The sequence below is a fragment of the Tasmannia lanceolata genome, unplaced genomic scaffold (assembly GCF_043159265.1).
Source record: "Tasmannia lanceolata isolate RefF3 unplaced genomic scaffold, GAP_Taslan_0.1 ptg000013l, whole genome shotgun sequence".
Taxonomy (NCBI): domain Eukaryota; kingdom Viridiplantae; phylum Streptophyta; class Magnoliopsida; order Canellales; family Winteraceae; genus Tasmannia; species Tasmannia lanceolata.
Window position 1 is genome coordinate 2,798,289 of NW_027518690.1, and position 13,745 is coordinate 2,812,033.

At 38.6% G+C, this 13,745-nt stretch overlaps 2 protein-coding genes across 4 annotated transcripts; both read left to right on the forward strand.

The window, feature by feature from the left end:
* The first annotated feature begins 1,293 nt into the window (after positions 1-1,293).
* LOC143890691 (transcription factor bHLH30-like) lies at positions 1,294-4,106 on the forward strand. Of its 2 annotated transcripts, none has more exons than XM_077395373.1 (3): positions 1,294-1,573; positions 1,697-1,930; positions 3,423-4,106. In XM_077395373.1, exons 2-3 carry the CDS (start codon positions 1,715-1,717, stop codon positions 3,885-3,887), a joined length of 681 nt encoding a protein of 226 aa, XP_077251488.1. In that variant the 5' UTR covers positions 1,294-1,573; positions 1,697-1,714; the 3' UTR covers positions 3,888-4,106. The 2 variants fall into 2 exon arrangements, with proteins under 2 accessions (XP_077251488.1, XP_077251489.1); XM_077395374.1 differs by having other exon boundaries at positions 1,702-1,930.
* A 1,424-nt stretch (positions 4,107-5,530) lies between these two features.
* LOC143889514 (beta carbonic anhydrase 5, chloroplastic-like) lies at positions 5,531-13,471 on the forward strand. 2 transcript variants are annotated; one of them, XM_077393759.1, is made up of 9 exons: positions 5,531-6,013; positions 6,122-6,189; positions 9,713-9,874; positions 9,946-9,994; positions 10,209-10,322; positions 10,443-10,496; positions 10,617-10,699; positions 10,759-10,885; positions 12,829-13,471. In XM_077393759.1, the coding sequence occupies exons 1-9, from the start codon at positions 5,924-5,926 to the stop codon at positions 13,024-13,026; spliced, it is 945 nt and encodes a 314-aa protein (XP_077249874.1). In that variant the 5' UTR covers positions 5,531-5,923; the 3' UTR covers positions 13,027-13,471. The 2 variants fall into 2 exon arrangements, with proteins under 2 accessions (XP_077249874.1, XP_077249875.1); XM_077393760.1 differs by having other exon boundaries at positions 5,559-6,013; positions 10,777-10,885.
* Positions 13,472-13,745: the final 274 nt, after the last annotated feature.

The window sequence follows — 13,745 nt, forward strand, 5'->3', positions numbered from 1 at the left end:
TTTGAGCTCGAGCTCAGAAACAGTTTTCCAATTTTCATAAAGGGTGATGATATGCCCACCCTCACCCCACATATAAAATATCCCCCCTTTAACAGTTTTTGTGAGAGTGGTTCGCTGCTTGAGGATAAATTCACCCCCTTTATTCTTTGTTTTTGTTTTACCTTTAGAACTCGACGAATAAAATGGTTTTGTGGGACGGGGGTATCATTTCCCTTTCGTTAAATGGAGCATTAAAAAGAGTTCAAAAAAATAAAAATAAATTCGGTCATAAATTGTCGTGATCCGAATCATCGGTTTTTCTTCAAGATTTAGGGAAATGTTAAATGCACCCCTTTTCATCCCATGAGACACCAAACTACAGTGTACGTGGCAATCAAATCCGTTGAATCCTTCTGACCTGAATTACATCAGCCCCTCTGCAGTCATTGATACACTGGGGCATAGTCATTTTAGACAAAAAAAAAGGATAATTACATTTACACCCCCTCTAGTTTCTGACATATCCACTTCCACCCCTATAGTTTAAAACGTGACAAATACACCCCTGTAGTTTCAATTTGTTTAAGGTTTGCCCCCTCAGCTAAAGGTTCGTCCATAGATTGAAGGGTTAGGATGATCCGATGGAGCTGATTTTTTGGGCACACCCTATCTATGTCAGGACACATCAAATGAACGCTTTGGATCATCCAAATAATGTGGCAATCTATGGACAAACCTTCAGCTGAGGGGGCCTACCTTAAACAAATTGAAACTATACAGGTGTATTTGTCACATTTTAAACTATAGTGGTGGAAGTGGATGTGTCAGAAACTAGAGGGGGGTGTAAATGTAATTTTTCCAAAAAAAAAAAGAAAAGAAAAAAAAGAAGAAAGTTTCAAAAAATGAAGGTTAGTGATATTTGCACTACCAATATTTTGATAATTACACTAACCCAACTTGTCTTTTTCCAATTGGCTAGTGAATATTTTTTGGGAATTGTGATACCCTTTGACAGTTGGTTAAATACTAAAAGGCGAGGTGAGTTAGTGCATCCATCAAAATATAGTAGTGTTAATATAAGTTTCCAAATAGAAAGGTCTAAGGAGTGAAGAAAAAACATGATTTCGAGCACAAGAGATTGTCGGCTTATGATAATATTTCAAAAAAGCTGTCGCCGCCGCCGTATTGCGCCGGAAAATCATTGCACCACGTTCCTCCTTTTCCCACCCTCTTTCCTTCCCATCATTAATATTCCCCCCCTTTTTTTCGCTCCGCACAACCCCTCCTCAGTAAAAACTCATTAAACCCATTGCATTACTCATTCCTCTTTCCTTTATCCTCGCAGTAACTCCCTTGCCCCTTTTTTTGCCTCCCACATTCTTTTTTTAAAAGCCAATGAACTCTTACTAGTATATTCTTTGAACTAAAAACCGAAATCTCTTTTGTTATACGTTTTGAGATCTTTGATTTGGCGATATCTGGGTTTCTTAATAGAGACATCAGACCATGATTAGATTTCTATAAAGAGAAAGATTTTAGCAGATTTCACGGAGATATGATCTTGCACCGTTTATAAACATTCTTACTCTTTCAGGTTTTTCTTCGTTGTTATAATTTTGATCTTTACTTTCCATATAAAAAAAGTGTGTTTACTTTCTTCCTTCTCCCTTGTCTGTTTTTGTAGCCTTTTTGACTTGTTGGTTTTTTTTTTTGAAAGAGAAGAAGAAGAGGAGAGATGATACCTTTTAGGAGTTATTACGGGTTTGGAAGGACTGAGGGGTTTTATCAGAGTTTTGGAGGGTCGATGGAATTGGACGGTGGCTCGAGATCGACGGCTGAGAAGAAAGCTGTTTCTGCTTCGAAGAGTCATAGTGAGGCGGAGAGGAGGAGGAGAGAGAGAATCAATGGTCATCTTAATACACTTCGGACTCTTCTTCCAAACACGAATAAGGTAAGTTGGGCTTGATCAACGGTCACGATTGTCTCTGATCGGACTGGGATTCTTGTCTTGGGGGCTATTAAGTGGGACCCATCAAGAGACCGTCCGATCGATGATCGAACCCTTAACACTGCATGCTTCATATATCCATAGTAAATGTACTGCAAATGAGTTGCACCGGCAAGCTTTCTACTCTTTTTTACCTCTTTTTTTTCCTTTGCTTTAAAATAATCTATTCTACCGAGTTGATTTTCCTTGTTTGTTTTTGGAATATATTGTAGAGAGATTTTTACGTTAAGTTTTAAAGGCAAAGAAATACGTTAAAGGGGGTGAATTTATCCTCAAGCAGAGAACCATTCTCACAGAAACTGTTGGGGGGGGGGGGTTGATTTTATCCGTTAGAGTGGGATGGGAATATCATTTCCCATTTTTTTTTTCTAGGAAAAACGTTTTTCTTGTTTTCTTTGGAAACCTCGTTTTCCTGCTTCTTTCAGCTATTCTTTTCGTTGTATATTCTGTGACACGTTGACAAGAAGTGGGAACCACCTATAACATGGTAGACAAGAAGTGGGTCCCACCTAGAACACCCTCTGTTATGAACGAGTATTTGAATCGATATGGCACATCGGCACCCCGTTGGGGGTGTTAGTATCACATGATAAGGGATTGTTTTTGCTTTCGATGTAAAAGGTTTTGAACTAGGAGGAGAGTGTCCCTAGTTCCAACGAAGTCATGTTTTCTCCGGTAAAATGATATTTCCACGCCTTTTTTCCTGCATCTCCACAAGCGTTTTACACGTCTTTTCCTTCATTTGCGCCCCCTTTTTCCTGCATTTCCACCCCCTTTTGTTCGTCTGTTTCTATAAATCACATCATCTCCATTCCCTTTTGCTTTTCTGTTCTTAGAAATCACATCATTTCCACTACCTTTTGTAACACAAATATGCTTTAATAATTGCACTAGCTCATATTGTCTTTTATCATACGAAGAGCTGTCAAAGGATATACCAGTTCCCAAAAAGCTCTGACAAGCCAATTAAAAAAAGAAAAGGCAAGCTGTGTTAGTGCAATTATTAAAGCATGGTTGTGCTAATATCATTTCCCAAGGCTGTTGGTATTCACACTACCATGTTTGATAATTGCACCGATTCACCCCACCTTTTCATTTTTAATTTGCTTAGGAGAGCTTTATGGGAATTGTAATAACTTTAGCTAAAAGAGAAGACAACATGAGTTAATGCAATTATCAAAACATGGTAGTGCCAATATCACTAGCCTATATTGAAAGACAACAAATGGGGATAATAATGTAATTTCAATCGTTTTTCTTTCGAGTGTGAAAAGAACTGTTCAAAGGGAACAACTGAACGAGACAGAAAGTTTTTCTTTCCGACCACACAACCTTTTGTTGTTTCATAGCATGTCAGAGGGCATTTCAGTCATTGTACGTTTCATCGATGTCAGAGGGCATTTCAGTCATTGTACGTTTCATTTTTCTGACACAGACCGACAAAGCTTCTCTACTCGCAGAGGTGGTCCAACGCGTCAAGGACCTAAAACGCCACGCCGCTGACGTGGCAGCTGACGTGGCTTCTTTTGACAACAACAAGACCCAAAGTCCGTTACCCGGTGAAATAGACGAGGTGACATTGGATTCGGACCCTCGCTCTTCTCTTATTAAAGCTTCCGTATGTTGTGACGACCGTCCGGACCTTTTATCGGACCTCAATTATGCCATCCGGTCCCTTCAGCTCCGACCCGTTAAGGCAGAAATAGCCACATTGGGTGGCCGTACCAAGACCGTTTTTATTGTAGAAGGTAAAGGAGGGCATGCCGCCGGCGACTTTTTCCCGGCACTCCGGCGAGCGCTCAAAGCCGTGTTAGAAAAACCGGCCGTCGATGTTGCCGGAGCTCCGGCGACGGATAACAAACGTCCACGTCTATCTCGTTACCTCACTGATGATAATTAACTTTTAATTATAAAAAGATTAATTGCTAATAGTGGTTTTGTTTGGGGGTTTTGGGGTGTTTAATTTGTGAGTATAAGGCTATAAGCTATATAACAAGTTTTAGATTTTGTTTTGTTGTATGTAAATTGAGTGGTGGGGTTGGATTTGAGTACTGGTTTTGTGTTTTGTTGATGCTGGTCTGAAAATGGTAATGACAGCTCCTTGATATTGTTACTCTAATAGAGTTTGACAATTATAAGCATGTAGTTTTTGTATGGTGCATGCCAGTACGTGCAAGTATTTTGAAAATGCACTGAGTTTACATGGTTTGATGATCCAGACCTTCCTTAGAGCAAGTATTATCGAACACATTCTACCTATGTTTCTAATGCATTCCGAGGACCTAGAACTACCTTGTTGCGGGGCAGAATAGATAAAATAAAGAAGAAAAGTCCCATTCCTTTCAATGTAAATGGATGTAAAACAAATTTTATGCTCATTTTTTTTGGGTAAGTAAGCTGGGATTGAACTTCTGACCTCTGTGTTGAGATACAAATCCTCAACCATTGAGTTATGGGCCCAGCCTGAAAACAAAGTTTTGCTAACTATGATAGGAAGTTTAAACTTTTTTAAGTAAATTTTTTTTCGTACTACTATCTTGGGCACATTGTTGGAGCATATGAGTTGAAACTTCATGCCGAGGATTATCAAAAGTCAACTATCTATTGTACAAATTTAATGTGAAATCGATCGCTTTTGTTTTGATTTTAGTCGATGGAAAAGGATTTGTTTGTGAATCACTACAAATAGGTGTAAATTTATCATTTTCCTTCTAATAAATTATGGGATGCATTTAAGGATTTTTTATTTATATGGTCAAAAATTCATGAAGACGCTGCACACAAACCTAAAGAGGCTTCCACAAGGGATGTGACTAGGTCGGGTCGGGTCGAGGCCAACCCAATCCGACCCGAGGAACCCTTTTTTCCAACCAGACCCGAGAAACCCCCTGTTTTCTTTTCAACCCGAACCCGACTCGAGTTTTTAAGCTTACAAAAAAAAAATTTGATAAAAAATGTTTGGTTTCACTCAGGTCGGGCTGCCCAAACACCCAACCCGAACCCAACCCAACCCAAACTCAACTTGGGTTGGGAAAACTCGAGCTGAACCTGAACCCGACCAGTCTTTTTTTCCGCGAGTTGTACCCGAAAATAAAGGCTGCTGATATGGGACTATCATGTTTTAATAATTGCACAGACTCAGCTCGTCTTTTCTTTTTTAATTGGCTTGGGAGATTATTGGGAACTAATAACAATTGACAGCTGTTTAAAAGAAGAGACAACTGAATCGCTGTTATTTTCCTTTCTATTAAAACTTGGAAAAATTGCCGAGGGGGGCACCAAAATACAACAATTGTGAAGGGGGGGCACACTTTTGAAAAATTGTTAGAAAGGGACGAAATGGGGGTTATCAACCTCGCAAGAAAAAGGAGTTATCAACCCTCTTTAACAATTTTTCAAAATTACGCCCCCCCCCCCGGTTCACAATTCTTGTATTTTGGTATCCCACATCGGCAATTTTTCCTTCAAACTTTTAAAAGTGGCATGTGTGTGATTTTTGGCCGTTAGAGAAATAATAGGAAAATGAGATTAATTAACGAAAGTGACGAAAAATTTAAGAGATTGAGATTTTTGTCTGTATTTTTTTCCCCTTTTACTGAAGCTACCATCTTTCTACTTTAAATGAAGCTACGAACTTTTTTAATTATCTACATATATAGTTCACATTCTTCGCACCTTTCTAACCCTCCAAAACTTTCACCGGAATCTGCTCTCATGTTCTCCGGCAGGACCCCGGCGCACTGGGCGCACGATAGCCACCACTCCTTTTCATTGCGTCACAAAAATCTTATCTTGCGCCAGATTCGTCGGTCGGCAGTTGAGCCACTTAGTTTTCTCCGTCTCCAACTGTCTACATTCAATTCTCCATAACTGAAATTAAAAACCCCCAATCTCCTCCTGAAAAGAAAAAAAAAACCCTTTGTTCTCGATCTAAAAATGGCAGCTTTTCCACAATCTCTGTCTAAATATCCCCCTTTTGTGAATTCCTTTCTGGGTTTGCCTAGAAAATCATTAGGAACTCGAAAGGTTTAGTTTTTTTTTTTTTTTAACTTGTTTTTCTTATTGGGATTTTGGGTTTTTATTTTATTTTTGAATTGTGTATTTTTATCCATTGATCTTGTTCTTTTGTTGCAGATTTTTGGTTCCCAATGGAAATATGCGAGAATCGGTGAGAACCATTTGAGACAAGTGGGGTTTGTGAGGTGAGTGTTTTTACCTTATTACAACATGAGATTTATTTGAGAATTCTATTGGATTTGTTCTTCTATGTGCTGTTAGTTTACTAGTGTACAGTTGTTCTGTTTGAGGGGGCAATAGTGGTGAATTTTAAGAAATGGTTATATAGCAATTCAGTTGTTTAAGGGTTATGACCTTTGATTTGTTGTTCTTCTATGTGATGTTAGTTTATTAGTCTACAGTTGTTCTGTTTGAGGTGGCAATTGTGGTGAATTTTCAGAAATAAGTGTATGGCAATTCTGTTGTTTTATGGTTACGATCTTTGATTTGTTATCCAGCATCAATTGAATCTGAAAATTCAACTCACATTACCCTAGTTTCGTCCTGTTCTTGATTAATTGTTCTGTTTTGATTTGCCATATACCCATTATGTGATGTTAGTTTGTTAGTCTACAGTTGTTCTGTTTGAGGTGGCAATTGTAGTGAATTTTCACAAATGGGTATATGGCAATTCAGTTGTTTTATGGCTAGGATCTTTGATTTGTTATCAAGCATCAACAGAATCTGAAAATTCAACTCACATTACAATAGTTTCGTCCTGTTATTGTTTAATTGTTTGTTTGTTTTGATTTTTTTAAATCAGCTGAATCTGAAAATTCTACTCACACTACAATATTTTTGTCCTAGTCTCGATTGATTGTCCGATACTCTGATCGATATTTTAACTTTGCTTCATATCATAAAGTTATTGTTCTGGTTTTGTCACTGGAACTGAATGCTGATTGAACATTCACGTCTAAATTTTTATTTTCTTTTGCAACACATCACAAGTGTTGATACTCGTTGATATCACTGTCCCACTGAAGGCCCCAAGATGAGGAGGCAGCAGAGTCTAGGGGAGGATTTAACTCGTCCAAATACCCTAATTAGTAACACTAACAAGTGCACCTATTGGATAGCATGTCATTCCATTAGTCAAAACAAATATTGATGGGGCTCTATGTGGCAAGAGATTGGATGAAGCAGAAGGATAGTATATATATCTAGAATCACTTTCCAGGCCCAACAGGACTTAGATCTGGATTGAATCATGGAGCACCGAGATTCTCTACTTTCTTAAAAGTATAACGACATGTTTTGGGACTATTAGATGAAAAAATGGATGATTTTAGTTAGGTTCGAGCTTTAGTCAGGCCAATCAGACATAGCAATGCGAATCAATTGGGTGAGTGTTTGATCAGTCCACCTGAATGTGAATGACCTTAATTCAAGGGAATTTCAGAGAAGGCCTTGGGTGGATTTCACAAACAACTTTAAAGACTATCTGGGATTGATCAAAATGCTAAGAACAATATCAATGTGACATGATCTATGGTTCATCTCAACACTATACCTTAGAATTCAACTGACAAAAGACCCATTGCTTCCTTTTGTCAATTATATCAAAAGTTGTAACATTCAGATTTACCAGGATAGTGAAATAATGGTCGATAATGGAGGGACCTATCATCGCTTTCGATTTGGGGTTTGCATCATATTTTATTTTGAGCAGCCCGAGAACAACTATCTTTTCGCAGCTTCTCTTTGGTATGTGTCATAAAATAGGATCGAGTGCTGTGCAGACAGGCCGATTAATTGTCCAATCATTTATTTATTCAGTGCAAGATAGCCCATGTGGCTTGGTCTGCTATCCTAAAGAGATTTGGGGGTGTAATGAGCCTTTCCTAACTCAGTGGGATATTTTGTTAGGAGTTGGTATATCAGTCAACTCGAGAAGAAAGAAAAATTCTATGGTGCAAGCTTCGTTTGCTGTCATGTGCGTCATTCGGAAAGAATGCATTACTTGAATCTTTGAGGAGAAGGATTCTCATCTCGGATTGATTGTGTTCCAAATTAATATCTCCATCATTTATATATATATATATATATATATATATATATATATATATTGAAATGGTTCGATGGGTGTATATTAGGTGACTGATACTCTCAATAAATGGTGGGAAATTGCGTGGGATGGATTTGCCAAGTTGGAGGCTGCTAGTTGGACTCCTGCTAATACCATGAAACTCAACTTTTATGGTAGTCTAGAGGTAATTCAGGCCCTACTGGTATCTGCGGAGTGCTTAGAAATTGCTTGGGATCCATCATTTTCTCCTTCTTTGGTCCTATTGGTGCTGCTGACTCCAGCAAAGTTGAAGTGGAGCTATTCTAGAAGGTCTTAAGCTCGCTTTGATTTCCATCAAAGACATATGGTTGCAGGGAGATTCTATGACTGTTGTGTTGTGGGTTACCTGCTAGGGTCTTGGTCTTGAAGGCTGTAAAGTACAAGCACTGGCCTCTGGTCGCCTTCACTTTTTTTTCAAGAAACTTAGGCTAGTGATATTCTCACTTCCATTTTTTTTATAATGAGCTGAACTCACCTTCTCTTTTATTATTTAACCAGCTGTCAAAAGCTATTACAATTCCCAAAAAGCTCACAAAAGGCGATTACAGAAAACATAAGGTAAGTTTGTCTCATTATCGTGGACTCCCCTGAGTTGACTCCCTTCTACCATGGTCGCGTTCTCATCAAAGCCCGTATTTTGCCCTACAAAGTCAACCAAAACTCCTTGACTCTCCTGAGTTATGACCGCTTCAACCGAGTACTCAACTGCATCTGCTGAGTCGACTAGGATTTGCTTTGGCCGCGTTCTGACCCGCATCCGCATTTGAAACACTGTTATTTTCCGTGAGTTGCAATTCTCTGATGTCCACACCAAGGCACTATCCATGTACAAGTTTCACTGTCTCAAAGACAAACTGAGGATTCGCTCCAGGAAATTGAGGGGAAGTTTTAAGAATGCTTGAGTATTTATTCTTAATATCTATATTTTCACATCAAGTATTGGTGATATTATTGTCATAAAATACATGTGCAGATGTATCGATTCTGGAATTTTAAGAAAAAGATCTGAGGGAATTGTTTCTTTCAAAGCATGTCACTACTTTAATTAAGAAGTGTTTACAGCTTAGTGCATACAATCTGAATTTATTTTTTTTCTCATCCATTGAGAGCCTGCTCTTCTATACCTAACGCATCATGTGGGCCTCAATTTATGCTTGTGTGCTTTCTTAATATTCATCTATAAAAAATTAAGACAAAACAAAAACTAGATTTTATAAGATACTTTAATTTGTTATTCACATGTTTGACTGTGAATACAAAGTATATCTGTTGGCCTAGGCAGGTACTGGATCCTGATTGGAGGTTGGCCTCGTGGTCCTAGGCCTTGTGCCAACGTTGCCCCGACGTTGCAATGGTGCTACTTAATAAAGATAATGGTTACGCCTTTCCCATCACCAATTGGTTTTGGGATGGTTGGTAGCACCACGATCCTACAATATCACATTTCTTTGAGCCTTCTTAGCTTTGTATTTTTTCTTGGATTCCCATGAACCTAGATCTAAACTCGCCAAAATTTAGCAAGAATCCACTGCATTCTGTCTTTCTTTTGATTTGATGGTCATGTAATGCATTTACTTTATCTAAGGCTTCTCCATTCGCAGGAAAAATCCTACTTCAAAATTAGAGGCTTCAAAGGAGGCTCTGGGTCTGACTCAAGAAATTACAAGCCATGAATGGGAAAGCTTGAACAAAACTAGTAATGATTTGGATCCATTTGGTGAAATGAAACATAGGTTTCTGAGATTCAGAAGGCAGCAATTCTTGTAAGAATCAGTCATCACTAAGTTGTGGTTGCTCTTTGTTTGTCTACCTATTGAAATTTTATTTTGAACAGGGAAAATTCAGTTCATTTCCAAAACCTTGCTGAAGCCCAAGTACCAAAGGTGATAAAGAACAAACTAGGTTTTTAGTTTCTCATTCTGATTTTTCTCTTTGGCTGTTCTCACATGCAAAAGTGAGCCGCGAAATGGATTTCCGCGAAATTGCCTAGCAAATCCCATATGAAATTTGTATGGGATGGTACATTATTGGTTTCTGCTTCAACCTGCTGCCAAGAAAATTGAGCAGTTCTTCGTTAACTGATAAGTTCAGGAACAGTTTTTGGTTATTGCATGTGCAGATTCTAGGGTCTGCCCTTCCGTTATCCTTGGGCTGCAACCTGGAGAGGCCTTTATGGTTCGGAGTGTGGCGAATTTGGTTCCTCCAATTGGGGTATTGCTTATAATATGACTCTCCCTTATCATCTTTATGATTAATTTGTACCTAAAACCATTGTTCAGTAATTCCATTCTTGAAAAATTCTCCACTTGTGTTTCTCCTTTTAATTTGCAGAATGACATCTCAGAAACTAGGGCAGCACTTGAGTTTGCTGTAAATACTCTTGAGGCCAGTCTCTCTCTCTCTCTCTCTCTCTCTGACTGTGAGCGTGTGCTAAGCATACATGCGCTTTTCCCAGAAGATTATCAGTTACTTTCCTTGAAATGAGAAATATTAATATCTCTGTAGGTTGAAAATATATTGGTCATTGGCCATAGCCGCTGTGGAGGCATTAGGGCCCTTATGAGCATGCAAGACGAAGTTGATTCCAGGTAAATTTCTACTCATTTTCTTGTAGAGTGGTGGCTTATGTTTGTGTTTGTCATTTTAGTTCATCTCTGTTTTCCAGTGGTAGCTTTATTAGTAAGTGGGTCTCTGTTGGAAAGAGCGCAAGGTCAAGTACGAAGGCCGCTGCTGCGAATCTCAGCTTTGATCAGCAGTGTAGACATTGCGAGAAGGTGTGCCACATTCTTTTACTTTTTTTATATTCCGCGTAAGAAAAATGATGTCTTTATGTGTCTATGTTCATTTCATTCAAAAACCCATGTGTTATGGGTCCATCTAAACGGTTATTGAAACAAATCAAACAGTGATATTAGTGATTTCCCCGTTCTTATGAATTCCAAGTTGGATGAAGCATGTCACATTCTATAATAAAATGATCTAAAGGTCTATGGATAGAGGCTTTTTCCTTTTTAATTAAATGAAGAGAATATGTTTATCATTATGAAACACTACTGTTGGATTCAAAGAAATAAACAGTTACAGTTATGTCATTTGTAAGTGAAGGTGCCGTCGTCGGAAATCTCCCTCGCACTCTTCACGTAACGTTGTGAGTCCAAATTGGCAAAATAGCAATCCAATAAAGGAAGAGTCAACTGGATTAGAGTCCAGAACCTGAATTTGACTTTGGAGGATATCAAACATATGCTCCCAGAATATATTAGTTCTCTGATTATAGATTTGGAAAACATTAAGGGGCTGTTTGGATATGCGGATTTTAGAATCCATTTTTTTAGTTTGAAAACAGTGTAAAAGAGGGTTCGTGATCAAGCAGCTGTATGCTGTCCTGACATTGTTTCTTGGATTTTAAGCGAGAAATTCAGGTTTTAAAAATCTCTCCTGCATCCTATGATTTCTGTAACCTGGAAATATGGAAGGATCTGGTACTCTCTTGCTGATGGGAATAAGGGCGAGAAGTCAAAAACGAGTCAAAAACGACGGCTGGTCCGCTTCTTCTCTTGTCTCTTAGCTACAATTTTGAAGAAATCCCGAATTCTAAAATCCGCGTATCCAAACAGCCCCTAAGTATCGGATCCGCCCAATCGATGATTGGTCCCAACTAGTATAGGAAGTAGGGAGGGAAACAAGTGAAACTAACCTAATAGGCAAATATTATTCGTAAGATGAAGAGGAATTCAAGCTAAACTATCCCTCAATTAATTAAAGCAACAAGTTAAAATACTCACTTCTCAAAGTGTGAGCTGGAGCAGGGGATCCTCAGCTCATTCCATGTGACTACAAAAAGTTTTGAGTTGCTAGTGAATAACATTTGATGATTCAATTTTTTCTTCAAAAGCTTGTTAATGGAGAATACTATTTGTAGGCTGAAAGTTCATGGGGAGAGATGATTTTTTTTTTCCAATGTGGGACTAAAGTTTTTGGGGTTTGAATTCATTCTACAACTTTGCTGAAGGCTAAAGACGATGCTCTGGATCTACTTTCACTTGAAATTTGTCTTTTTTACCTGAAACTGAGGTGTGAGATTAGAAGTAGTATTTTTGGACAATGAAGCTCTATTTTAGGGTTGTCCATTCAAAAAAAAAAAAAGTCTAGATCCTAAATTATAGGTGGTCGATTGGCAACCCTCTTGACCAAATGGCCAGCCTATTGTCCGAACAGTTGGGTAGTGGTGCGAATGGTTTTATGGGGCCTATGCTTGAGTACTCTGGGTTTGTTGAACGCTGATTGGGTTATTGGGTGTCCCATGTAACGGGTAGCTGAAGGGTGTTTTGGAAATAACTTTGAGGGATCACTTTTTGGAGTGATTTTAAAAATGGGTATGTTTGGAAACTCATCCTTTCTTTAGATTCTTTGGCCTTTTGAAGGTTCCATTTAATAGGGCATCTCAATACTTACGCATCATAGGCCCCTGCTCCGGGGCACCAAGTGTCAGGTACTCGGGGACAATGAGGTGTCTACACTCTACAGTAAGTGCACCACCTCCAGCAAGGCTTCCTATCCATTAATAATCATGTTGCATTTGCATTCACTAGTTTATTTGTACTATATGGATATGATAGATTCATAACCTTATCTATATTTGGAATATATAATATATGGGTTTGACACACTCATACACATGCCTGCTTGTTACCTAAGTGAGTTTTTTTTTTTCCAGGAATCGGTTAACAGGTCCATGCTGAACCTGCTTACATACCCATGGATAGAGAAAAGAGTGAGTCAAGGGATTCTCTCTGTTCATGGTGGCTACTATGATTTCATCAATTGTACGTTCGAGAAATGGACCCTTGAGTACAGGGGAAGTATGGAGGATAATATCAGATATGCAATCAAAGATCACTCATTTTGGTGCTGAATTTATTCATTATTTTCGGGTTGACATATATCTTGGTCTAATCATGATCATTGGATGCAATAAAACCATTCATCTCTTTGATAAGGTTATTCCCATATTTAAGGAATTGCTACCATCTTGTATATCTTGTATCTATATAACTATGAATACCAATTGTGTAACCTTCTTGACAATCAGCTGGTTCCAAGTCTCTTCACTGATTCTGTGACTTCTATTGCAACCAAAATATGGTTGCCTTTGGATTGCTGGAATCGGCATCCTATTCTGATTCTGCCCAATTTCGGTGTTTGGTTCGAAAAAATGAAGAGAATCAGGGGGCAGAAATGACACAGGGGGCGGAATTAAAAGAGAAAAAAATGGCAGAATCTGTTTCCAGGTCCAAGAGGTGGTATTCTGATTCAGCTCCATTCGGAATGAAAGTTTTATTACAAATTTTTGGAATTAATTTTTTTTATTTTATTTTGTTCCATTCCATTTGTATTGCATGGATTCTTTGCCCCCCAATGCCGAATCCGTGTCGACACGTCTCTGCGCCCGAATCGGACTTAGATTCGCGTGGGACACACCCGGATTCTTGTTGTAGATGTGTCCCGCACGAATCCTCTTTTTTCAGGCGAATCCGACTCATTGTTGTCTCTTTTAAAATACGAATCCTATATATTTTCCCTTTAAGTGCGTTTCCTTCTTAAATTTTTTTTATATGAAAGCAGAAGCCATAC

Coding starts and splice junctions, on each gene's coding strand:
- LOC143889514 (XM_077393759.1), top strand. CDS start 5,924: ATGGCAGCTTTTCCACAATCTCTGTCTAAATATCCCCCTTTTGTGAAT. Junction 6,014..6,121: donor AATCATTAGGAACTCGAAAG/GTTTAGTTTTTT, acceptor CTTTTGTTGCAG/ATTTTTGGTTCCCAATGGAA. Junction 9,875..9,945: donor TTCAGAAGGCAGCAATTCTT/GTAAGAATCAGT, acceptor TATTTTGAACAG/GGAAAATTCAGTTCATTTCC.
- LOC143890691 (XM_077395373.1), top strand. CDS start 1,715: ATGATACCTTTTAGGAGTTATTACGGGTTTGGAAGGACTGAGGGGTTT. Junction 1,931..3,422: donor TTCTTCCAAACACGAATAAG/GTAAGTTGGGCT, acceptor TTTCTGACACAG/ACCGACAAAGCTTCTCTACT.